At 40.1% G+C, this 26,287-nt stretch overlaps 1 protein-coding gene across 1 annotated transcript in view; it reads left to right on the top strand.

The window, feature by feature from the left end:
• The window catches only part of ERAL1 (Era like 12S mitochondrial rRNA chaperone 1), a 165,961-nt gene that overhangs the window by 78,451 nt on the left and 61,223 nt on the right, over positions 1–26,287 (top strand). Inside the window, exons 7-8 of the mRNA XM_053706185.1 lie at positions 2,696–2,808; positions 23,467–23,844. Of these exons, the coding sequence (XP_053562160.1) occupies positions 2,696–2,808; positions 23,467–23,844 (491 nt within the window). The remainder of the gene's footprint in view (positions 1–2,695; positions 2,809–23,466; positions 23,845–26,287) is intronic.

Genomic DNA, 26,287 nt, shown 5'->3' with positions numbered 1-26,287 from the left:
AGGTAGTAGTATTGCCTTTATTTGTCCACTGTGGTATGCCCCTTATTAGTGTAACTCCTATATTCAGTCTGGGCTAAATAAAAAGAATCAAGTAATAAATAATGCAGCACTGCATTCAGGATATAAAAAGTTATTGTGAATTGGACCAGCATATCTGCAAAGCTGGAGGCAAGCTGAGCTATGGAAAAAACTTAAATATCATTCCTTGAAAATAAATACCATATCAGCAGGGGGGTTGTGTTATAATGTGCAGAATGAATGAAAATGTGGAGCAGTGGTTTTGTATTCTATTGCCCCAGTAACCATGCACATGGGAATTAGTCAGTCAGTAAACTACCTTGTCACATACATGTCTGTATTCCTTGGCTTTATTTTAAAGCTGGACTGACTATGTGAATGCCTTCCTCTTGTGGTGCACAGATTGGGCAACATTTTTGCTCTGTCTGCTCAAACTACAGATGAGCTGACATATCTTTCTCCAATGCGTACTAACCTGCTACTAGCATCTAGTTAAACAAAATTTGTTTTAAAGTATTTCCATTTTTTATACATGATAAACAGATCTATATTCCAGCATATATATATATATTTTCTGGAAGGGTATTTGCTTAATAACAATTATTACTGAGTATTACTGTACATATGGGATTGGACAAAGGCATTTAACCCCTTGATTACCAGTGAAGCTGTAATATGTGCAGAAGGTTGGCTCCCCTTCCAGCAGACAATGGGATTAAACTAATTTGTGAAATGTTGTGAATTGTTAGAGATGGAACCAGGCTATGCAAATCACTCAGTGTAGTAGAACTGCATAATTAACAAGTGCATAATAAAAAGACAATGATTTAACACCTACTCTGAATTTAAAATAAGTAGTAGATTATTTTTTTCTGACATTTATTTTTTCCCACATTTTTCGGCCCCCTGTGACTTGTGACTGACAGCCAATCACAGACTAGTATACATATACCCTGTGTGTATATAAAAAGTCTGCAAAATTTGATAATGGAAGTAAATTGGAAATTATAAGATGCTTTCTAGATAGTATTTAACTCCACACAGTCTTCATAGTATCTTCCCAAACTCCTCCTCCTTGTGCTAGAGACATTGTGGGGGAACAGGCAGCCTATCCCACATTTGGTGGTCCTGTCCTCTCCTACAAACCTACTGGAAAGAAATAGCTAAATGCATCAATACAACATTAGGAGTATCGGTTGCGCTATCTCCTACTATAGTTTTATTAAATAATGCCCCTCCTATTCCCTGCATATACCGGAAAAAAATATTTCAATGTATGCTTAATACCTAGATTTTGGAAGAAAAATCAAACCCCCAATTTTTCAATGTGTTTAAGAGAGGTAGATCATGTTTTATCTTTAGAAAAAAAAAAAATCACTATACCTTCATAGGCAAACAAGACTTTATTGCAGATATTTTATACTTACGGGAACAGAGGAAGTCATAGCTCACAATCGATCTTTAATAAATATTAAGATATGTTACATAATGATACTGTTTTGTTAAGTTTGAGAAGAGGAAAATTAGCACTGTTTATTCGTTGTTAAAGTACAAAAATGACTGTGCTTACTAGATTTATGTAAATTGATGTGGCTACACGTAATATTTTTCCTACTGATCCTACGTCATAGACGTTTAGAACTTTGTGGTGACTTTTGATCCTTTGAATGCCGATGTTTTAATGTACAATCCTTTGCATACAGTCTGGTTGCCTTTTGTTGTTTTTGGAAAATGTATGTATAAATGCGATTTCTGTACACCTGTTTGAAAATACAATAAAAACAGTAAATTAAAAAAAAAAAAAAACGTTTTTAACTTGAGTGTCCTTTTAATTGCAATACACTATAATAAAGGAAAACCCTGTTGAAACTAAATATTTGAAGTACTATGTATGTTTTTCGTAAGGCTGTATATGTTGTTACCAGTAGTTAACCTCCCCTGCTCTCATCTCTTTGCTGGTACCTCTGTTGGTTTATAACCTGACATTTGTTACACAAGAAAAAACAAAAGTGGCAATAAATAATTTAAGTGTAGTGATGAAATCCCCCTTGACAGTTAAAGGGACAGTCTACACCAGAATTTTTATTGTTTTAAAAGATAGATAATCCCTTTATTACCCATTCCCCAGTTTTGCATAACCAACAGTTATAAAAATATACTTTTAACCTCTGTGATTATCTTGTATCTAATCCTCTGCAAACTGGCCCTTTTTTAAGTTCTTTTGACAGACTTGCAGTCTAGCCAATCAGTGCCTGCTCCCAGATAACTTCACGTGCACGAGCACAGTGTAATCTTTATGAAATACATGAACTAACACCCTCTAGTGGTGAAAAACTGTTAAAATGCAATCTGAAAAGAGGTGGCCTTCAAGGTCTAAGAAATTAGCATATGAACCTCCTAGGTTAAGCTTTCAACTAAGAATACCAAGAGAACAAAACAAAATTGGTGATAAAAGTAAATTGGAAAATTGTTTAAAATTACATGCTCTATCTGAATCATGAAAGTTTATTTTGGCCTAGACTGTCCCTTTAAGTATCTAAAATAGATGTTGACAAGATCAGTTTAAATGTTTAAAATCAGGATAGTCAGGCTAATAAATGATAAGTTGTTAACAAGGTGTTAGTGCAGAATCTTCCCTACAAGCTTTACTGACTAATCTGTCGTTTTTGTGTTTCAGTTTTGGTTCTGGTGGATGTTTCTGACATCTGGACAAGAAGTTCTTTGAGCTTTGAAGTACTTAAATGCCTGTTTCAGTATTCACATATCCCTAGTATACTGGTGATGAACAAGGTACGAGCATATATTCTTGGCACATTGCTTAAACTCCTAAGTGTAGGTAATATCAAAGCCATATAATCACAATGCTAGATATTTTTAATCACAAACTCATTTTGAATGTAATTTGGATTTGATAAACTTCACTGTGGCTATTGTGCAACAGACACACCACCTCCTGCTTTTAGTATTTCCAAAGGGCAAGTCTTACAACATACTATCAGAGCGAACAAACTTTTTAAAATTCATTAACATCTTGATTGCTCTCTCTTTCATACAGGTGGTGAGAGTCAACGATCCGTTACTTCTGGGAATTAGTCTTCCTTACCACTAGGAGGAGGCAAAGATTCCCAAAGCCCAAGAGCTCTATAAAACCCCTCCCACCTCACATATACCTCAGTCTTTACTTTGCATCTGCTGGAGGTGGTTGAAGAATAAAGATGTGCATTTGATTCTTCAGAGAGGTGTTTTCAGTCTTTATTGAGGCCTGGTTTCCCCTCAGAGTACAGTGCTTGTCAGAGGGACGTATATGGGGTATGGTTTGTGGCTCCTTTTTTGCCTCATGGGAAATCTGTAACAGACCTTCAATAGTTGGTCCGGGGACTTGTCTTTTGCCTCCTTTTATGGGTCTACAATATACTCCTATTCCATAACCTATGCTGATGTGTTTCAGTACTTGTTTGGCTGTCTGCCTAAGTATTATCTTTTAACATTTAGAGTCTATAGCCTTTGTTTATTGTTTATGTATGTGTGTATGTGTGTGTGTGTGTGTGTGTGTGTGTGTATATATATATATATATATATATATATATATATATATATATATATATATATATATATATATATATATATATATATATATATAAAAAACATTTTTATAGGTAAATATTAGAAACCTTCTCAGCGCTGAACTGAAAGCAACGGTAATATAATTCTAAGTAATAATGATGTTATAATACTGTTGGTCCACAAATGTAAATAGAGAATACACAGTTTCAGATGAAATATAGAAACACCAAAATTGCAGCATCAATAGTACCAACAAAATCCGGTCCTATTGATATAAAGAATCATATGCCACAGATTGCAAATGTAGCGAGACTATTACTATACTAGTACTATTTTACTCTTAAGATATGGAATAGGCATAAATCCAAAATAATCCAATTGATGTACAGACAAGTTTTACAATGAATGTAGGAAATCCCAAGTGGGGCAATCAATCTACTTACATCAAACAACCTCAATCATATGAGGTAAGTGTTGGACCGACAGGGGGATGTAATCACAGTCACCAAGGATCCGTGTAGCGTTGGATCAGCAGGCGGTCCTGTCTCTTTTGTTGTCTGAAATTTTCATATGCAGTTTAATCTCTCTGTTCCTCCGGTGGAGTTTTAAACTCTCACATAGAAAGGGATTATAAAAAACAACAAAGCAAACATAGCGTAATATTGTTCTTAATGAAAATTGCTATAACAAAAGTGGAAAAATCTCACTCACAAAGGTAACCTCAATTTAATATGAGGTATCAGAAATGCACATAAAACAACCTTTACGAGTCCTGTATGTATCTCATACAATCCAGTCCAGTTTAAAAGATCAAAAAACGATATTGTAATAAAAAAAAATCTGGATGTGGTGCGTGCATTAAAATTCTATTTACAGGCGACTAAGGATATTTGTCAGTCTTCTGCTCTGTTTGTGGTTTTCTCTGGGAAAAGGAAAGGGGCAGAATGCTACGGCTACTTCTCTTTCTTTGTGGCTGAAGAGTATCATTCGCTTTGCCTATGAAACTGCTGGACAGGAGCCTCCTGAGAGAGTTACGGCTCATTCTACAAGGGCTGTTTCCTCTTCCTGGGCATTCAAAAATGAAGCTTCTGTGGAATAGATTTGCAAGGCTGCAAATTTGTCCTCTCCACGCTTTTTCAAAATTCTATAAATTTGTCACTTTTACCTCGGCTGAGGCCTCTTTTGGGAGAAAGGTTCTTGAAGCAGTGGTGCCTTCCGTTTAGGTTTCCGGTCTTGTCCCTCCCTTATCAACTGTGTACTCTAGCTTGGGTATTGATTCCCAATAGTAATTAGATGATTTGTGGACTCATCGTGTCATTAGAAAGAAAACAAAATTTATGCTTACCTGATAAATTTATTTATTTCTTGACACGATGAGTCCACGGCACGCCCTGCTTCTTTTTGGACAGGGTTTGTTGGTATGTTATAAACTTCAGACACCACAGCACCTTGTTACTTAATTTCTCTCCTTTGCTTCGGTCGAATGACTGGGGGGTTGGAGGGAAGGGAGGTGATATTTAGCAGCTTTGCTGTGGTGCTCTTTGCCGCCTCCTGCTGGGCAGGAGTGATATTTCCAATAGTAATTAGATGATCCGTGGACTCATTGTGTCAAGATAGAAATAAATGTATCAGGTAAGCATAAATTTTGTTTTTTATTTTATCCCTCCCTTTCTAGTGACTCTTCTGTCGACATCTTGGGTATTTCTATCCCATACGTCACTAGCTCATGGACTCTTGCCAATTACATGAAAGAAAACATAATTTATGTAAGAACTTACCTGATAAATTAATTTCTTTCATATTGACAAGTGTCCATGAGGCCCACCCTTTTTTCTGTTGGTTATGATTTTTTGTATAAAAGCACAATTATATTTCCAGTTCCTCTTTTTTACTCCTTTTTCTATCACTCCACTACTTGACTATTCGTTAAACTGAATTGTAGGTGTGGTGAGGGGTGTATTTATAGGCATTTTGAGGTTTGGGAAACTTTGCCCCTCCTGGCAGGATTGTATATCCCATACGTCACTAGCTCATGGACTCTTGCCAATATGAAATAAATGAATTTATCAGGTAAGTTCTTACATAAATTGTTTTCTTTCCTATGGCATGGAGAGTCCACAAAACATTCTAATTACTAGTGGGATATTCACTCCTGGCCAGCAGGAGGAGGCAAAGAGCACCCTAGCAGAGCTGTTAATTATCACTTTCCTTACCCATAACCCCCAGTCATTCTCTTTGCCTTGATCACAGGAGGATGGCGAAGATGGTGTCTGAAGATTTGAATCCTTTTAATGGGTACTTTTCCCTGCAAGCAAGGATTGGAGCTATGTTGTGTCCATGTCAATCTCTTTAGTAGTGCTATTAGCAGTTAGAAGATGGCGAGGTAGTCTTTGCTTAAACTTCTAACATTATTTCTACCCCTATTATAGAAATCCACAGTTAGTTACTCTGTTCCTTCTTTTCTATAGGTCCCTGGTATATATAGTGAAGCTTGCCACACCTCAGAAAACAGCCCCTTCCTGACAGAGCAGGATCCACAGGTAAGTGCTTTTCCTTCTAGGTTTGAGGGTACCGGCACTATAGGGGTTAAATCCTTGTGGAAAGCACTTAAATCTGTTTTAGGAGCACTGCTTTTATGTGAAAGAGGCATCATTTTTTTATTGGGGGCTCAGAGATGGGAGAGTGTATGACAGGTGTTTGTTTTTCTTCTTACTTGTCGCAAACACTTTTCAGCTCAGCTTATTAGCCCAATCACTTTTGCTGTGCTACTGTTTGTTTTCGCGCTGTTTTTGTTCAGCACTTCCGGTTTCCGGCTTCTCTGTTCAGATCGGAGTTTGCCGCAGCGAGTGTGGAGGCTGTATTTTCTTCTATCTACAGTGGCAAGTGAATTTGGCCTGTTCTGGTAACAAGGAGGTGTTTTTTTGCTACCAGGTGTGTCCGGTTTTCTGTGCTAGTGGGATAGCAACTTCTGGAGGGGAAAGACCTCAGCAGAGCTTATTTATGTTTTATTGCTTCATATAAATAAACTTAATTTGGCATTTAATTTGTTTTGTTAATTGTGAACTGATGCCCAATTATGGACACTATTACTTAAGTTGATTCATTTGAAAAATGCTTATTGTGTTTGGAGGCTAAGATAATGCCTCCTGTACAGTTTTGCTCTTCATGTTTAAATAAAACTTTAAAGTTTAAAGATAAGATGCCTCTCCCTGAGCTTCCTGTCTCTCAGGATAGTGTTATCCTAGCCTTAGCTTATCCCTCAAGCTTCACATGCAGTGCCCTGCAGTTCCTCTCAACCTCCTGGGGGTGTTTTTTTAACTGTGGATGTCGCTGTGCAGATTACGTCGGCTGTTTCTGCAGCTTTATCAGCTTTTCCAAAAGGTTTCTGATAAAGCTGCGTTAGTCAGTTTGTCTCAATTATCTGATGAGGATGATTCTTCAGTGGCTTCTGAGGGGGAATTGTCAGATTCTGATACTGTAGTGACAAATTCTGCAGATTCAGAGGAGATAAATTTCAGATTTAAGTTAGAACACCGAGTTCTATTGAAGGAGGTTCTTGCTACTTTGGAAGAATCTGAATCTGTTGCGGAGAATCCAAAGAGGTCTAGTAAGCTTAATAGGGTATATGATGTACCCTCATCTGTGGAAGTATTTCTAGTTCCAGACCGTATGGCAGATATTATAACTCAGGAATGGGATACACCAGGGATTCCTTTTTCCCCGTCCCCTGTTTTTAAAAATATGTTTCCTGTTGCTTACTCTATTCGTGACTTGTGTCGGAAGGGGGGTCCCTGGGGTAGAGGGAGCTATCTCTACTCTGGCTAAGAGAACTACTAATCCTATTGAAGATAGTTGTTCTTTCAAATATCCCATGGATAAGAAGCTTGAGGCTTTTTTGAAGATGCACGTTCATCAGGGATTACAGTAGCAACCTGTTGCTAGTATTGCTACAGTTGCTGGGGCAGCATCTTATTAGTGCGATTATTTATCTAATCTTATCCTAGAAGAGACTACTATAGAGGAGATCCAAGACAGGATCAAGGCTCTCAAGCTAGCAAATACCTTTTTTTCTGATGCCAACATGCAAGTTCTTAGGTTGGGTGGTAAGATTTCTGGTTTTACTGTTTTAGCTCGCAGAGCTCTCTGGTTAAAATCTTGGTCTGCAGATGTTACATCCAAGTCTAAGCTTCAATCTCTGCCTTATAAAGGTAATACCATGTTTGGACCAGGTCTGGCAGAATTTTTTTCTGACATTACAGGTGGAAAGGGTTCTTTCCTACCTAAGGATAAAAAGAATAGACCTAAGGGTCACCAGAATTCTAATTTTCATAACTTTAAGGGACAGAAGTCTTCCTCTTCCTCGTCGGATCAATCCAAGTCTTCTTGGAGGTCCAGTCAGCCTTGGGATAGGGGGAAGCAAGCTAAGAAGCCTTCCGTTGATTCTAAATCAACATGAAGGGGCCTCCCCCGATCCTGTAATGGATCACGTGGGGGGCAGGCTTTCTTTTTTTTGTCAGCAGGCTTGGATACGCAATGTTCCAGATCCTTGGGCCATAGATATAGTATCCCACGGTTACAGAATTGCATTCAAATCTTGTCCTCCCAGGGGCAGGTTCCACCTGTCAAGGTTATCTGCGAATCAGATAGAGAGGCCTTCTTAAATTGCATAAAGGACCTATCATCCCTGAGAGTAATTGTTCCAGTTCCTCTAGAGGAACAGGGTCAAGGATTCTTTTCAAATCTATTTGTAGTTCCCAAGAAGGAGGGCACTGTTTGTCCCATTCTGGACTTAAAGTGTCTCAATCAATTCCTCAGGGTTCTGTCCTTCAAGATGGAGACCATCTGTTCTATTCTTCCTTTGTTCCAAAAGGGTCAGTTCATGATGACCATAGATCTAAAGGACGCGTATCTTAATGTTCCCATTCACAGGGATCATTACCAGTATCTAAGGTTTGCCTTCCTGGACAAACATTTCTAGTTTGTTGCCCTTCCTTTTGGCCTTGCTACAGCTCCCAGAATTTTTACAAAGGTTCTGGGGGGCCTTCTGGCAGTGGTGAGGTCCCAGGGTATTGCTGTGGCGCCTTATCTAGACGACATTCTAGTTCAAGCGCCATCTTTTCATCTAGCAAGATCTCATACCGAGATCTTGTTGACTATTCTACATTCCCACGGGTGGAAAATTAAATCTGGGAAAGAGTTCCCTTATTCCAGATACAAGGGTTTGTTTCTTGGGAAAAATCATAGATTCCCTGTCCATGAAGATCTTTCTGACGGACGTCAGAAAATCCAAGCTTCATGTTTCTTGCCTGTCTCTCCAGTCTATTCGTCCATCTGTGGCTCAATGCATGGAGGTGATTGGACTGATGGTTGCCACCATGGACATCATTTCTTTTGCTCGGTTCCATCTGAGACCTCTGCAGCTATGCATGCTCAGTCAATGGAATGGGGACCACTCAGATCTCTCGCAGAAGATCATTTTGGATTCCCCAACAAGAGTCTCACTCTCAGTGGGTTTCACAGGACCGCCTGTCTCGGGGCACGTGCTTCCTGAGGCCTTCCTGGGTAATTGTGACCACAGATGCCAGCCTGTTAAGCTGGGGAACAGTTTGGGATTTCTTAAAGACACAGGGTCTGTGGACTCCAAAGGAGTCGTTTTTTCCAATAAACATCTTGAGAGCAATTTTCTATGCTTTAATAGCTTGGCCTCAACTAGCTATGGTCCAATTTATCAGATTTCAGTCAGACAGCATCACCTCAGTGGCCTACATCAATCACCAGGGAGGAACTCAGCGTTCCTTGGCAATGAAGGAGGTGTCTCGCATTCTCCAGTGGGCGGAGTCTCACAAATGCCATCTCTCTGCCATCCACATACCAGGGGTGGACAACTGGGAGGCCGATTTTCTAAGCAGGCAGACTTTTTTTTTTCCCGGAGAGTGGGCTCTCCACCCAGAGGTTTTCACAATAACTCTCAGGTGGGGGGATTCCGGAGTCGATCTGATAGCGTATCGTCAAAACGCCAAGCTTCCAAAGTACGCTTCAAGGTCAAGAGATCCTCAAGCCATTCTGGTAGATGCTCTAGCGGTTCCTTGGAGCTTCAATCTAGCGTACCCATTTCCTCCGTTTGCGTTGCTTCCACAAGTAATTGCTTGCATCAAACAGGAGAGAGCTTCTGTGATTCTAATAGCTCCTGCATGGCCTTGCAGAATCTGGTTCGCGGATCTGGTGACGGTGTCATCTCTTCTGCCGTGGAGGTTACCTTTCAGGAAAGACCTTCTACTTCAGGGTCCCTTTCTTTATGCAAATCTGGTTTCTCTGAAGCTGACTGCTTGGAGATTGAACGTCTAAGTTTGACTAGACGTGGCTTCTTTGAGAAAGTCATAGATAATATGCTTCAGGTTCGTAAACCGGTTACTCGCAGAATTTACCATAGGGTATGGTGTAAATGCCTTCATTAGTGTAATTCAAAAGGTTTTTCTTGGGACAAAGTAAGGGTTCCTCGAATTTTGGCTTTTCTTTAGGAGGGCCTGGAGATGGGTTTGTCAGTCAGTACTTTGAAGGGTCAGATTTCTGCTCTGTCCTTCTGCATAAGCATCTGGCAGTTCTGCCAGATGTTCAGTCCTTTGTTCAGGCCTTGGTCAGAATCAGGCCTGTGTTTAAATTGGTTGCTCCTCCTTGAAATCTTAACCTTGTTCTTAGAGTTTTGCAGCAGGCTCTGGTTGAGCTGATGCATTCTGTTAGTATTAAATTACTGTCTTGGAAGGTTTTGTTTCTTCTTGCTAAATGTTCTGCTCGCAGAGTTTCCAAACTTTCGGCTCTGCAGTGTGATTCCCCTTACCTTATTTTTCATGCTGATAAGGTGGTCCTTCGTACTAAGCTGGGGTTTCTCCCTAAGGTAGTGTCGGATCGCAATATTAATCAGGAAATAGTTTTTCCTTTTTGTCCTAACCCTTCTTCCCAGAAAGAACGTCTTTTGCATATTTTGGATGTTGTGCATGCTCTTAAATTTTACCTTCAAGCAACTAAAGATTTTCGGCAGACTTCTTCCCTGTTTTTTGTTTTCTCTGGTAAGCGTAGGGGTCAGAATTCCACTTCTACCACTCTTTCTCGCTGGTTGAGAAGTGTTATCCATTTAGCGTATGAGACAGCTAGACAGCAGCCTCCTGAGAGAATTACGGCTCATTCCACTAGAGCTGTTTCATGTTCATGGGCTTTAAAAAATGAAGCTTCTGTGGAGCAAATCTATAAAGGGCGGCCACTTGGTCCTCTTCATACTTTTTCCAAATTCTACAAATTTGATACTTTTGCCTCAACTAAGGCTTCTTTTGGGAGAAAGGTTCTTCAAGCAGTGTGGTGCCTTCAGTTTAGGTCCACCTGGCTTGTTCTCCCTCCCTATTCATTCTGTGTCCTCTAGATTGGTTATTGGTTCCCACTAGTAATTAGAATGTTTCTTGGACTCTCCATGCCATAGGAAAGAAAACTAGATTTATGCTTACCTGATAAATTTATATCTTTCCAGGCATGGAGACTCCATGACCCACCCTTATTCAAATTAAGACGGCAGTTTTTTTTGTCTAGTCCTCAGGCATCTCTATACCCTTGTTATCATCTTTTTTCATTTACCTTTGGCCGAATGACTGGGGGTTATGGGTAAGGGAAGTGATACTTAACAGCTCTGCTGGGGTGCTATTTGACTCCTGCTGCTGCCAGGAATGAATATTCCACTAGTAATTAGAATGTTTTGTGGACTCTCCATGCCTGGAAAGAAACAAATTTATCAGGTAAGCATACATTTTGTTTTCATGGTGTTCCACTCATGATTATTCTTGGCATTCTTTTAGAATTCCTAGGATACTTCAGTTTCTTCAGGATGGTTTGGATAAAGGGTTGTCTGCCAATACTTTAGAAGGACAAATCTCTGCTCTTTCTGTTTTATTTCACAGAAAGATTGCTAATCTTCCTGATGTTCACTGTTTCGTACAGGCTTTGGCTCATATCAAACCTGTTGTTAAATCCATCTCTCCTCCTTGGAGTCTAAATTTGGTATTAAAGACTTTGCAGGCTCCTCCTTTTGAGCCTATGTATTCTTTGGACATTAAACTACTTTCTTGAAAAGTGTTATTTATCTTAGCTATCTCTTCTGCTAGAAGAGTTTCTGAATTTTCTGCTCTCTCTTGGGAGTCTCCTTATCTTATTTCCCATCAAGATAAAGCTGTTTTGCGGACTTTGTTTAAATTTTTGCCTTAAGTTCTGAATTCTAACAACATTAATAGGGAAATTGTGTCCTAATCCTAAGAATACTCTTGAAAGATCTTTACATTCTTTGGATGTGGTAAGAGTTCTGAAATATTATGTTGATGCTACAAAAGATTTCAGAAAGACTTCTAGTCTATTTGTTATTTTTTTCTGGTTCCAGAAAAGGTCAGAAAGTCTCTGCCATTTCTTTGGCATCTTGGTTGAAACTTCTGATTAACAATGCTCATTTGGAGGCAGGGCAGCTCCGCCTCAGAGAATAACAGCTCATTCTACAATATCAGTTGCCATATCTTGGGCTTTCAAGAATGAAGCTTCAGTTGTTCAAATCTGCAAAGCAGCCGGTTAGTCTTCTTTGCATACCTTTACTAAATTTTACCATTTTGACATTTATGCTTCTTCTGAAGCAGCTTTGATTCTAGTGCCTATGATTTGTTTTTTTAAATTTGTAAGAAAACTTAATTTTTTTTAATTTCTCATTGGAAATAGCTGTTTTTATTTTATCCCTTTATAGTTACTCGTGGATTTCCACATCCTTGGTATTATATCCCATCAGTAACTATCTCGTGGACTCTCGCCACCTATATGAAAGAAAACTTAATTTATGTAAAAACTTACCTGATAAAGTAATTTCTTTCATGGTGGTGAGAGTCCACGAGACCCACCCATTTTTTGGGGGTTATGATTTTTTTTTTTTTGTATAAATCACATTATTTATCATGTTCCTTTTTTTTATGATTTCTCTTGTTAAGTGTATTCAGTCCACGGGTCATCCATTACTTATGGGATATATTCCCTTCCCAACAGGAAGTTGCAAGAGGATCACCCAAAGCAGAGCTGCTATATAGCTCCTCCCCTCACATGTCATATCCAGTCATTCTCTTGCAACTCTCAACATAGATGGAGGTCGCGAGAGGAGAGTGGTGTTTTATACTTAATTATTTCTTCAATCAAAAGTTTGTTATTTTTAAATGGCACCGGAGTGTGCTGTTTGTTCTCAGGCAGTATTTGGAAGAAGAATCTGCCTGTGTTTTCTATGATCTTAGCAGAAGTAACTAAGATCCACTGGCTGTTCTCGCACATTCTGAGGAGTGGGGTAACTTCAGAAAGGGAATAGCGTGCGGGGTCCCCTGCAAATAAGGTATGTGCAGTAAAATATTTTTCTAAGGAATGGAATTGACTAAGAAAATACTGCTGATACCGATGTTATGTAAGTACAGCCTTAAATGCAGTGGAAGTGACTGGTATCAGGCTGATTAATGTATATACAGTAAAATAATTTTCTAGGAATGGAATTTGACTAAGAAAATGCTGCTATTACTGAAGTAATGTAATAAGTCTTAAATACAGTAGAAGGACTGGTATCAGGCTTATCAATAGAGATACATACTTTTTAAAAAAGAAAAGAAAAAGATGTTTAAAACGGTTGCTGGCATGTTTAATCGTTTTTGTGAGGTACTTTGGTGATAAAATTTATTGGGGCATGAATTTTCCACATGGCTGACTTATATTTCTAGCATGGAAACAGTTAACTGAGGCTTCCCATTGTTGTAATATGAGTGGGAGGGGCCTATTTTAGCGCTTTTTTTTGCGCAGTAAAAATTCAGTCTCTGTCTTCCTGTTTCTTCCTGCATGACACAGGACGTCTCTAGAGAGCTCAGGGGACTTCAAAAGTCATTTTGAGGGAGGTAATCAGTCACAGCAGACCTGTGACAGTGTGTTTGACTGTGTTAAAAAACGTTTTTTTCTATATTGTTATCCGTTTTGGGTATTAAGGGGTTAATCCATTTGCAAGTGGGTGCAATGCTCTGCTAACTTAATACATTTACTGTGAAAAATTGGTTGCTATAACTGATTTGGTTCATTGTTATTTCAACTGTGACAATTTTTTGTGCTTCTTAAAGGCGCAGTAACGTTTTATTTAGTGCTTGTAAATTTATTTCAAAGTGTTTTCCAAGCTTGCTAGTCTCATTGCTAGTCTGTTTAAACATGTCTGACACAGATGAATCTGTTTGTTCATTATGTTTGAAGGCCAGTGTGGAGCCCCATAGAAATATGTGTACTAAATGTATTGATTTCACTTTAAATAATAAAGGTCAGTCTTTATCTATAAAAGAGTTATCACCAGACGACGAGGGGGAAGTTATGCCGACTAACGTGTCAGTACCTTCGCCTCCCGCTCAAGAGGCGCGTGATATTGTGGCGCCAAGTACATCAGGGACGCCCATACAAATCACTTTACAAGACATGGCCACTATTATGAATAATACCCTGACAGAAGTATTATCTAAATTGCCAGAATTAAGAGGCAAGCGCGATAGCTCTGGGATAAGGACAGAGCGCTCTGGTGCAGTGAGAGCCATGTCTGATACTGCGTCACAGTTTGCAGAACATGAGGACGGAGAGCTTCATTCTGTGGGTGACGGATCTGATCCAGGGAAACCGGATTCAGAGATTTCTAATTTTAAATTTAAGCTTGAGAACCTCCGTGTATTGCTAGGGGAGGTTTTAGCGGCTCTGAATGACTGTAATACAGTTGCAATTCCAGAGAAATTATGTAGGCTGGATAGATACTATGCGGTGCCGGTGTGTACTGACGTTTTTCCTATACCTAAAAGGCTTACAGAAATTATTAGCAAGGAGTGGGATAGACCTGGTGTGCCCTTTTCCCCACCTCCTATATTTAGGAAAATCTTTCCAATAGACGCCACTACACGGGACTTATGGCAAACGGTCCCCAAGGTGGAGGGAGCAGTTTCTACTTTAGCTAAGCGTACCACTATCCCGGTGGAGGATAGTTGTGCTTTTTCGGATCCAATGGATAAAAAATTAGAAGGTTACCTTAAGAAAATGTTTGTTCAACAAGGTTTTATCTTACAGCCCCTTGCATGCATTGCGCCTGTCACTGCTGCTGCGGCATTCTTGTTTGAGTCTCTAGAAGAGGCCATTCACTCAGCTCCATTGGATGAAATCATGGACAAGCTTAAAGCACTTAAGCTAGCTAATGCATTTGTTTCTGATGCCATTGTACATTTAACTAAACTAACTGCTAAGAACTCCGGATTCGCCATCCAGGCGCGCAGAGCGCTATGGCTTAAATCCTGGTCAGCTGACGTGACTTCTAAATCTAAATTGCTTAATATTCCTTTCAAGGGGCAAACCTTATTCGGGCCCGGCTTGAAAGAAATTATCGCTGACATTACTGGAGGTAAGGGTCATACCCTTCCTCAGGACAGGGCCAAATCAAAGGCCAAACAGTCTAATTTTCGTGCCTTTCAAAACTTCAAGGCAGGAGCAGCATCAACTTCCTCCGCTCCAAAACAGGAAGGAACTGTTGCTCGTTACAGACAGGCCTGGAAAAATAATCAGTCCTGGAACAAGGGCAAGCAGGCCAGAAAACCTACTACTGCCCCTAAGACAGCATGAAGGGATTGCCCCCTATCCGGAAACGGATCTAGTGGGGGGCAGACTTTCTCTCTTCGCCCAGGCGTGGGCAAGAGATGTCCAGGATCCCTGGGCGTTGGAGATCAAGGTTATCAGCAAACCAAATAAAGAAAGAGGCATTTCTACGCTGTGTACAAGACCTCCTTATAATGGGGGTGATCCACCCAGTTCCGCGGACGGAACAAGGGCAAGGTTTTTACTCAAATCTGTTCGTGGTTCCCAAGAAAGAGGGAACCTTCAGACCAATCTTGGACCTAAAGATCTTAAACAAATTCCTAAGAGTTCCATCATTCAAAATGGAAACTATTCGAACCATCCTACCCATGATCCAAGAGGGTCAGTACATGACCACAGTGGACTTAAAGGATGCCTACCTTCACATACCGATTCACATTAGATCATTATCGGTACCTAAGATTAGCCTTCCTAGACAGGCATTACCAGTTTGTAGCTCTTCCCTTCGGGTTAGCTACGGCCCCGAGAATCTTTACAAAGGTTCTGGGCTCACTTCTGGCGGTTCTACGACCGCGAGGCATAGAGGTTGCTCCGTATCTAGACGATATCCTGATACAGGCATCAAGCTTTCAAATTGCCAAGTCTCATACAGAGATAGTTCTGGCATTTCTGAGGTCGCATGGGTGGAAGGTGAACATGGAAAAGAGTTCTCTATCACCAGTCACAAGAGTCTCCTTCCTAGGGACTCTTATAGATTCGGTAGAGATGAAAATTTACCTGACGGAGTCCAGGTTGTCAAAACTTCTAAATGCTTGCCGTGTCCTTCATTTCATTCCACACCCGTCAGTGGCTCAGTGCATGGAAGTAATCGGCTTAATGGTAGCGGCAATGGACATAGTGCCATTTGCGCGCCTGCATCTCAGACCGCTGCAATTATGCATGCTAGGTCAGTGGAATGGGGATTACTCAGATTTGTCCCCTCTACTAAATCTGGATCAAGAAACCAGAGATTCTCTTCTCTGGTGGTTTTCTCTGGTCCATCTGTCCAAGGGCATGACCTTTCGCAGGCCAGACTGGACGATTGTAACAACAGATGCCAGCCTTCTAGGTTGGGGCGCAGTCTGGAACTCCCTGAAGGCTCAGGGATCGTGGACTCAGGAGGAGAAACTCCTCCCAATAAATATTCTGGAATTAAGAGCAATATTCAAGGCTCTTCTAGCTTGGCCTCAGTTAGCAACACTGAGGTTCATCAGATTTCAGTCGGAAAACATCACGACTGTGGCTTACATCAACCATCAAGGGGGAACCAGGAGTTCTCTAGCGATGTTAGACGTCTCAAAGATAATTCGCTGGGCAGAGTTTCACTCTTGCCACCTTTCAGCGATCCACATCCCAGGCGTGGAGAACTGGGAGGCGGACTTTCTAAGTCGCCAGACCTTTCATCCGGGGGAGCGGTAACTTCATCCGGAGGTGTTCGCTCAACTGATTCGTCGTTGGGGCAAACCAGAACTGGATCTCATGGCGTCTCGCCAGAACGCCAAGCTTCCTCGTTACGGATCCAGGTCCAGAGACCCGGGAGCGGTGCTGATAGATGCTCTAGCAGCCCCTTGGGTCTTCAACATGACTTATGTGTTTCCACCATTTCCGCTGCTGCCTCGACTGATTGCCAAGATCAAACAGGAGAGAGCATTGGTGATTCTGATAGCGCCTGCGTGGCCACGCAGGACCTGGTATGCAGACCTAGTGGACATGTCGTCCTGTCCACCATGGTCTTTACCTCTGAGGCAGGACCTTCTAATACAAGGTCCTTTCAACCATCCAAATCTAATTTCTCTGAGGCTGACTGCATGGAGATTGAACGCTTGATCCTATCCAAGCGTGGATTCTCAGAGTCAGTTATTGATACTTTAATACAGGCTCGGAAGCCTGTTACCAGAAAAATCTATCATAAGATATGGCGTAAATACTTATATTGGTGCGAATCCAAGAGTTACTCATGGAGTAAGGTTAGGATTCCTAGGATATTGTCCTTTCTACAAGAGGGCTTGGAAAAGGGCTTATCTGCTAGTTCGTTGAAGGGACAGATTTCTGCTCTGTCTATTCTTTTGCACAAGCGTCTGGCAGAAGTTCCAGACGTCCAGGCTTTTTGTCAGGCTTTGGCTAGGATTAAGCCTGTGTTTAAATCTGTTGCTCCTCCGTGGAGCTTGAACTTGGTTCTTAAAGTTCTTCAGGGTGTTCCGTTCGAACCCCTTCATTCCATTGATATTAAGCTTTTATCTTGGAAAGTTCTGTTTTTGATGGCTATTTCCTCGGCTCGAAGAGTCTCTGAGTTATCTGCTTTACATTGTGATTCTCCTTATCTGGTTTTCCATTCAGACAAGGTAGTTCTGTGTACTAAACCTGGGTTTTTACCTAAGGTAGTTTCTAACAGGAATATCAATCAAGAGATTGTTGTCCCATCACTGTGCCCTAATCCTTCAAAGAAGGAACGTCTTTTGCATAATCTGGACGTAGTCCGTGCCCTGAAATTCTATTTACAGGCAACTAAAGATTTTCGTCAAACTTCTTCCCTGTTTGTCGTTTATTCTGGACAGAGGAGAGGTCAAAAAGCTTCGGCAACCTCTCTCTCTTTTTGGCTTCGTAGTATAATACGTTTAGCTTATGAGTCTGCTGGACAGCAGCCCCCTGAAAGAATTACAGCTCATTCTACTAGAGCTGTGGCTTCCACCTGGGCCTTTAAGAATGAGGCCTCTGTTGAACAGATTTGCAAGGCTGCGACTTGGTCTTCGCTTCACACCTTTTCGAAATTTTACAAATTTGACATTTTTGCTTCTTCGGAGGCTGGTTTTGGGAGAAAGGTTCTACAGGCAGTGGTTCCTTCCGTTTAAGTTCCTGCCTTGTCCCTCCCTTCATCCGTGTACTTAGCTTTGGTATTGGTATCCCATAAGTAATGGATGACCCGTGGACTGAATACACTTAACAAGAGAAAACATAATTTATGCTTACCTGATAAATTTATTTCTCTTGTAGTGTATTCAGTCCACGGCCCGCCCTGTCTTTTTAAGGCAGATCTAAATTTTAATTAAAACTTCAGTCACCACTGCACCCTATGGTTTCTCCTTTCTTGTCTTGTTTCGGTCGAATGACTGGATATGACATGTGAGGGGAGGAGCTATATAGCAGCTCTGCTTTGGGTGATCCTCTTGCAACTTCCTGTTGGGAAGGGAATATATCCCATAAGTAATGGATGACCCGTGGACTGAATACACTACAAGAGAAATAAATTTATCAGGTAAGCATAAATTATGTTTTTACTCCTTATACACCTCACTAACTTTGCTATACGTTAAACTGAGGTATGAGTGAGGTGGGAGGTGTATTTATAGACATTTGATGTTTGGGAAACTTTGCCCCCTCCTGGTGGAATTGTATATCCCATTAGTAACTAGCTTGTGGACTCGCCACCATGAAATAAATTAATTTATCAGGTAAGTTCTTACATAAATTATGTTTTTCACATTAAGCCTCTTCAGTGTTGTATGTTTCGTCAGTGATGCAAAGATCATACTCGGCTATTTTCAAAGATTTTTTCCAGATCCCAGTAGAAGTCAGTCTCTGATTTGGTGGCTCGATCATCCAGTTCATTATTCAGAGGTTTTCTTTTTTCATTGTCCTACGTAGAGTGTGATCACTACAGATGCAAGTCTTTCAGGTTGTGGAGCTGTTTGGGGGTCTCTGAGAGCACAGGGCGTTTGGGATCCTTGGGAAGCAAGGTTACTAATACATATTCTAGAACTCTATGTTATTTTCAGGGCTCTTCAGGCTTGGCCTCTGTTGAAAAGAAAGTCTCATCTCAGTTTCCAAACAGACAATGTCACAGCTGTGGCTTATGTCAACCATCAGGGGGAACTCACTGTTCCCTAGCCATAAAGGAAATGTCTTGAATTCTCTCATGGGCGGAAATCAATTCCTGTCTAGTCTCTGTGATTCATATTCTAGGAGTGAACAACTGGGAAGCAGACTTTCTTAGTCGTCAATCTCTACATCAGGGGAATGGTCTCTTCACCAGGATAGCTCCTAGAGATATATCTTATGGCTTCTCGTTTGAACAACAAACTTCCCAGGTAATTTGCGAGGTCAACTGACCCTCAAGCAGAGTTTGTGGATGCTCTAATAGCTCCTTGGTCATTCCAGCTTGCTTATCTGTTTCTTCCTCTGGTACTTCTTCCCAGAGTGATCTCCAAGATAAGCCTAGAGAAATCTTCAGTAATTCTGATTGCCCCAGCTTTGCCTCACAGGATTTGAAATGCAGATCTAGTTCAGTTGTCCAGCTAACCTCCTTGTACTCTTCCTCTGCAGTCAGACCTTATGTCTCAAGGTCCGTTTTTCCATCCGGACCTTAAGTCTCTGAACATGATGGCATGGAAATTGAGTGGTTAGTCCTTAGACATAGAGGTTTCTCTGATTCAGTGATTGAAACCTTTATTCAGGCTCGTAAGCCTGTAACTAGGAAGATTTATCATAAGGTCCGGAAGGCCTTTATTTCTTGCTGTATAGATCATGGTTCTTCCTGGCATTCTTTTAGAATTCCTAGGATTTTGCAGTTCTTACAGGAAGATCTGGATAAGAGCCTATCTGCCAGTTCTCTGAAGGGGCTGATTTCTGCTCTTTCAGTTTTCTTTAATATGAAGATTGCTAATCTTCCTGATATTTATGGTTTTATTCAAGCTTTGGCCCATATTAAGCCAGTTATCAATGCAATTTCTCCTCTATGGAATTTTCTGATGTTAGAAAAAATAAGTTTGCCCTTTTTGTGTTTTTCTGGGGTTGGGGATTTATTTTCTCTGTGAAAAAAGATGTTTTTAAATCCCTACCTTTTATGTTATTACTCATAGACAGCTTGGGTATTAGTTCCCAGGAGTAATGGATTGTGGACTCTCACCACCTGTATGAAAGAAAACATAATTTATGCTTGCCTGATAAATTCATTTCTTTCATGGTGGTGAGAGCCCATGAGACCCCACCCTATGTTTCTAGGGTTAGTTTTTTTCTTCAGCACATCTTTTTTCCCCCATGCTCCTTTTATGGCTCTTAATCCTTTTTCTTACATTGCCTGTTGTTTTCAAGGACTTGCCTATAAATGGACTGAGCCTGCAGGTAAAGCAGATCTGCTAATGTTATCTGTGTCTAAACATAGGTATTGAAATGCTAATTCTGGCTGTGTAAAACACACACACACACACACACTGGGAGATACAATTTTACACACACACACACACACACTGGGAGATACAATTTTACACACACACACACACACACTGGGAGATACAATTTTACACACACACACACACACACTGGGAGATACAATTTTACACACACACACACTGGGAGATACAATTTTACACACACACATACAGAGATACAATTTTACACACACACACACGGAGATACAATTTTACACACACACACACGGAGATACAATTTTACACACACACACACGGAGATACAATTTTACACACACACACACGGAGATACAATTTTACACACACACACACGGAGATACAATTTTACACACACACACACGGAGATACAATTTTACACACACACACACGGAGATACAATTTTACACACACACACACGGAGATACAATTTTACACACACACACACACGGAGATACAATTTTACACACACACACACACACGGAGATACAATTTTACACACACACACGGAGATACAATTTTACACACACACACTGGAGATACAATTTTACACACACACACTGGAGATACAATTTTACACACACACACTGGGAGATACAATTTTACACACACACACACGGAGATACAATTTTACACACACACACACGGAGATACAATTTTACACACACACACACGGAGATACAATTTTACACACACACACACGGAGATACAATTTTACACACACACACACGGAGATACAATTTTACACACACACACACGGAGATACAATTTTACACACACACACACGGAGATACAATTTTACACACACACACACGGAGATACAATTTTACACACACACACACGGAGATACAATTTTACACACACACACACACACACGGAGATACAATTTTACACACACACACACACACACGGAGATACAATTTTACACACACACACACACACTGGGACTCTGGGAGATACATAAATTGTCTCCCATTTACATAGCTTCTCTACAGAAAATACATTTTGTTATTTACATTTTCAGTGTAGGGTGGTGGTTTCTACACACAAGTGCAGCTTTCTCAAATAACCAAAGAAAGGCGAAGAGGCTGTTTGCAAACAATTAAATAAACTCCAGCAGTTATGGACAATATTTAACACATTGAAGGGGAGAACATTTTAGAATATTTATCATTCATATTTAAAGGGACTGTAAAGTCAAAGTTGAACTTCCATGATTCAGATAAAGAATGCATCTTTCTAGTTTACTTTTATTGTCAAATTTGCTTAATTCTCACCTAGCTGAACACGGTTTGCTTCATTCTCTTAGTATCCTTTGTCGAAAGAACAGTAATGTACTACTGGGAGCTAGCTGCACACATCTGGTAAGTATAAGTGTGCAGCCACCAATCACCAGCTAGCTCCTAGCATTGCATTTGTTACCTACCCACCTATGTTTTTAAACAAAGGATACCAAGACAACAAAGTCAATTTGATAGTAAAAGTAAATTGGAAAGTTGTTTAAAATTTGCATGCTTTGTCTGAATCATGAAAGGTTTTTTTTGTTTGTTTTTTACTTTACTGTCTCTCTTAAGATTACTGTAGTTTAACTTTTTGAATAACGTTTTCTTTTGCTCAACTTCAAGTAAAGTATCTGAACGTTTTCCCATTATGTTATATTCTCTGGGGAAAAACCCTGCAGATGGATCTGGTTCTTTGAGAAAAGTTGGTTCATATTGGTCAGCATAGAAGAAGCAGTGAAATAGGTTAACCTTCCATAACATGCTTGTCTGGGGATGCACATGAAATACATTTCTTTATCCATATCTCACATTTTATTAGACTAGGCAAACTGAAAAACAAGTGTTTTCCTAGTGAACCGTATAAGCATTATTTTCATGTCTGACTTCACAGATGAGTCCATTTCAAAGTTTTATTATATAGCAATTTTCTCAGAGATTTAAGCGAGGCATAAAATCTTCCAAAAATGTACATTTATCCAATGCCTCCTTGCTAATAAAACCACATAACATACATCCATTCTCAGTGCTATAACCAGAATATAATTTTGTTTATCCCATTCAAAATGTACCTATTACACATGTTTAAATAAAATGGATTAAATGAATAGGCACCTTGTAAATGATCTTTTCAGGAATAGAATTTAGTGATGACACTAAACACAACATGTTTCCTTTTATAATTGCAGCATTTTATGTTTGTGATTTATCAGAAACGATTTTATTCATAATGCATTGCATCTCTAGAGGAAAACCATATACAGCCATTTATAGATAGGTGTTGTACACAAACACAATCCCTTTGGAGGGGAATATATTATTTGAGGATAATTGGATTGAGTAGTGATGTCATAAGTATAAACAATACATTTTTGATGTGCTCTCTAGAGGTTAAAATGATTATATTACTCGCAGTTTGGATGCTGTACTAGTAAACAACTTAAAGTTGACAGTAATCTCCAGTAGTGACTCACAGTTCTTAAGGTATCTAGATTATCTCTCAAGAATAGATTTGTGTGTGTGTCTTAAATCTGTATCGCTTGTTTACACGGTTTCATTAAAGGGTTACATGATTCAGAGCATGTCATTTTAAATAACCTTCCAGTTTGCTTCTATTCTCAAATTAGCTTTGTTCTTTGTTTCCTTAATTTAAAAGCATACCTAGGTAGGCTCAGGAGCAACTGTGCACTACTGGGAGCTGGCTGCTGATTGGTGGCTGCACATATATGCCTCTTGCCTTTGGCTCACCTGATGTATTCAGCTAGCTCCCAGAAGTGCATTGCTACTCCTTCAACAAAGGAGACCTAAGATAATAATGCAAATATTATAATAGACGTAAACTGGAAAGTTGTTAAAATCCACATTTTTTTCTTTCATGTTTTAGATACAGCATACCATTGTAATGTCTTTTTAATACTCTAGTATTTATTTTGTGAGACACATTGGATGGGCTTGTCATTTGTCCTTAAGAACTGTCATCAAATAGTCTAAATTAATTTGAGTGTTCTATACTTCAGGTCGATTTGGTGAAGAAAAAGTGGTCTTTGCTTGAATTAACAAACCAGTTGACCGAGGGAATAGTGAACAGGAAGAAAGCTCTAGTAAAAACTGTGCTTAAACCATCATCTGGTCAAAACCCTAACTCATTGAAATCACAGAAACTTGACACTTCCTTGTCTTTGAAGCAACAGCCAACAGAGGTGGTGAGACAATCTGAGAACATGAACAAACCTGCTGAGGATAGCGAATCACATCAGATATCTGAGGATTCCTCTGACACAACTGATAAATGGGTAGATGGTCTTAAAGGGCTGAAGAACAAGAAAGGCTGGCCTCACTTCCAGGAGGTGTTTATGCTTTCAGCTGTGAATGGAGATGAGGTTAAAACACTAAAGGTAAATGTGTTTTTGGTCTAATAAATTGAAGATATCAGTAGTTTTTTTATTTTTTTAATCCTGCTTTCTACATATTTATTTATACTCTGTTACTTAGATGTGAAATGGCACAAATGTGTACAATATAATGTATTACATAAAAATAAAGTTTCTCTTGTAAGGTGTATCCAGTCCACGGATTCATCCATTACTTGTGGGATATTCTCCTTCCCAACAGGAAGTTGCAAGAGGACACCCACAGCAGAGCTGTCTATATAGCTCCTCCGCTAACTGCCACCCCCAGTCATTCCCTTGCAACTCTCGACAAGAAAGGAAGTATCAAGAGATATGTGGTGACTTAGTGTAGTTTTACCTTCAATCAAAAGTTTGTTATTTTTAAACGGTACCGGCGTTGTACTGTTTTACTCTCAGGCAGAAATTAGAAGAAGAATTCTTCCTGGAGGTTTGATGATCTTAGCGTTTTGTAACTAAGGTCCATTGCTGTTCTCACACATAACTGAAGAATATGGGAAAACTTCAGTTGGGGGAACGGCCTGCAGATTACCTGCTTTGAGGTATGTTCAGTATTTTTATTTCTAGATGAATAAGTTCTAGAAAATGCTGACAGAGCCTTGTGTATTTGAGGTAAGCCTGATGCAGTGATTTAACAGCGACTGGGATCATGCTTACAAAACAGGGCAATACTCATGTTAATATTCATATTACTTAGTGACAAAACGTTTACATGATTTCATAAATAGGACGTTTTTTCTCTGAGGGAGAAGTCTTTATTTGGCGCCTAGTTTCCACATGGCTAGTCAGATACTCCTAGGAGTATTTTCTTAAGGCCCTTCTAACATCCAGTAACATGGTGGCATCTGAGGACCATTTCAAAGGGGTTATTTCTGCATATAATCGTTTTTGAGGGCAGGTAGGAGCCTCAGCAGAGCTGTGGCAAGGTGCTCAATTGACTTTTAACATTTTTTTAACGTTTTTCATTCTGGTTTGGAGCCTAAGGGGTTAATCATCCATTTGCAAGTGGGTGCAATGTTGCTTTAGTCCCTTACACACACTGTAAAAATTTCAAAGACTTTACTGTATTTTTACACTGTTTTGCAGTTTAAGTGCTAGTTTTTTTCTCTTAAAGGCACAGTAACGTTTTTGTTTAATTGCTGTTTCACCTTTATTAAAGTGTTTTCCAAGCTTGCTTGTCTCATTACTAGTCTGTTAAACATGTCTGAAATAGAGGAAACTCCTTGTTCAATATGTTTTGAAGCCATGGAGGAACCCCCTCTTAGAATGTACTGATATTTCATTTAACTATAAAGACCATATTATGGCGCTTAAAGATTTATCTCCAGGGGATTCTCTGACTGAAAAGAGGGAGATTATGCCATCTAGCTCTCCCCATGTGTCAGAATCTATAACTCCCGCTCAAGTGACGCCAAGTACATCTAGCGCGTCTAATTCTTTTACCTTACAGGACATGGCGGCAGTTATGAATGCTACCCTCTCAGAGGTATTCTCCAAACTGCCAGGGCTACAAGGAAAGCGAGACAGCTCTGGGGCTAGAACTAATACAGAGCTTTCTGACGCTTTAATGCCTGTGTCCGATATACCCTCACAATACTCAGAAGCCGAGGCAGGTGAGCTTCTATCTGTGGGTGACATTTCAGACTCAGGGAAGGCGTTACTTCAGTCTGATTCTGAAATGACAGCGTTTAAATTTAAGCTTGAACACCTCCGCTTATTGCTTAGGGAGGTTTTAGCGACTCTGGATGACTGTGACCCCATTGTGGTTCCAGAGAAATTGTGTAAAATGGACAAATACTTTGCAGTGCCTGTTTACACTGATGTCTTTCCAGTCCCTAAGAGGTTTTCGGAAATTATTACTAAGGAATGGGATAGACCAGGTGTGCCGTTCTCTCCCCCTCCTGCTTTCAAAAAGATGTTTCCCATAGATGCCGCGATACGGGACTCGTGGCAGACGGTTCCTAAGGTGGAGGGAGCAGTCTCTACCCTAGCTAAGCGTACAACTATCCCCGTCGAGGACAGTTGTGCTTTCCTAGATCCTATGGATAAAAAATTGGAGGGTCTCCTTAAGAAAATTTTTATACATCAAGGTTTTATTCTCCAGCCTCTTGCATGCATTGCCCCAGTTACTGCTGCAGCAGCTTTTTGGTTTGAGTCTCTTGAGGAGGCTCTACAGGTAGAGACCCCGCTAGACGATATTCTAGACAGGATTAAAGCTCTTAAGTTAGCTAACTCCTTTATTTCTGACGCCATTTTTCATTTAGCCAAGCTAACGGCTAAGAATTCAGGTTTTGCCATTTTGGCGCGTAGGGCGCTATGGCTTAAGTCCTGGTCAGCAGACGTTACTTCAAAGTCTAAGCTTCTTAACATCCCCTTCAAGGAACAGACCCTATTCGGGCCTGGTCTGAAGGAGATCATTTCTGATATTACT

The sequence above is a fragment of the Bombina bombina genome, chromosome 3 (assembly GCF_027579735.1).
Source record: "Bombina bombina isolate aBomBom1 chromosome 3, aBomBom1.pri, whole genome shotgun sequence".
In the NCBI taxonomy this organism is placed as follows: Eukaryota; Metazoa; Chordata; class Amphibia; order Anura; family Bombinatoridae; genus Bombina; species Bombina bombina.
The sequence above is the reverse complement of the archived record's forward strand: the minus strand, read 5'-3'. Positions and strand labels throughout refer to the sequence as shown.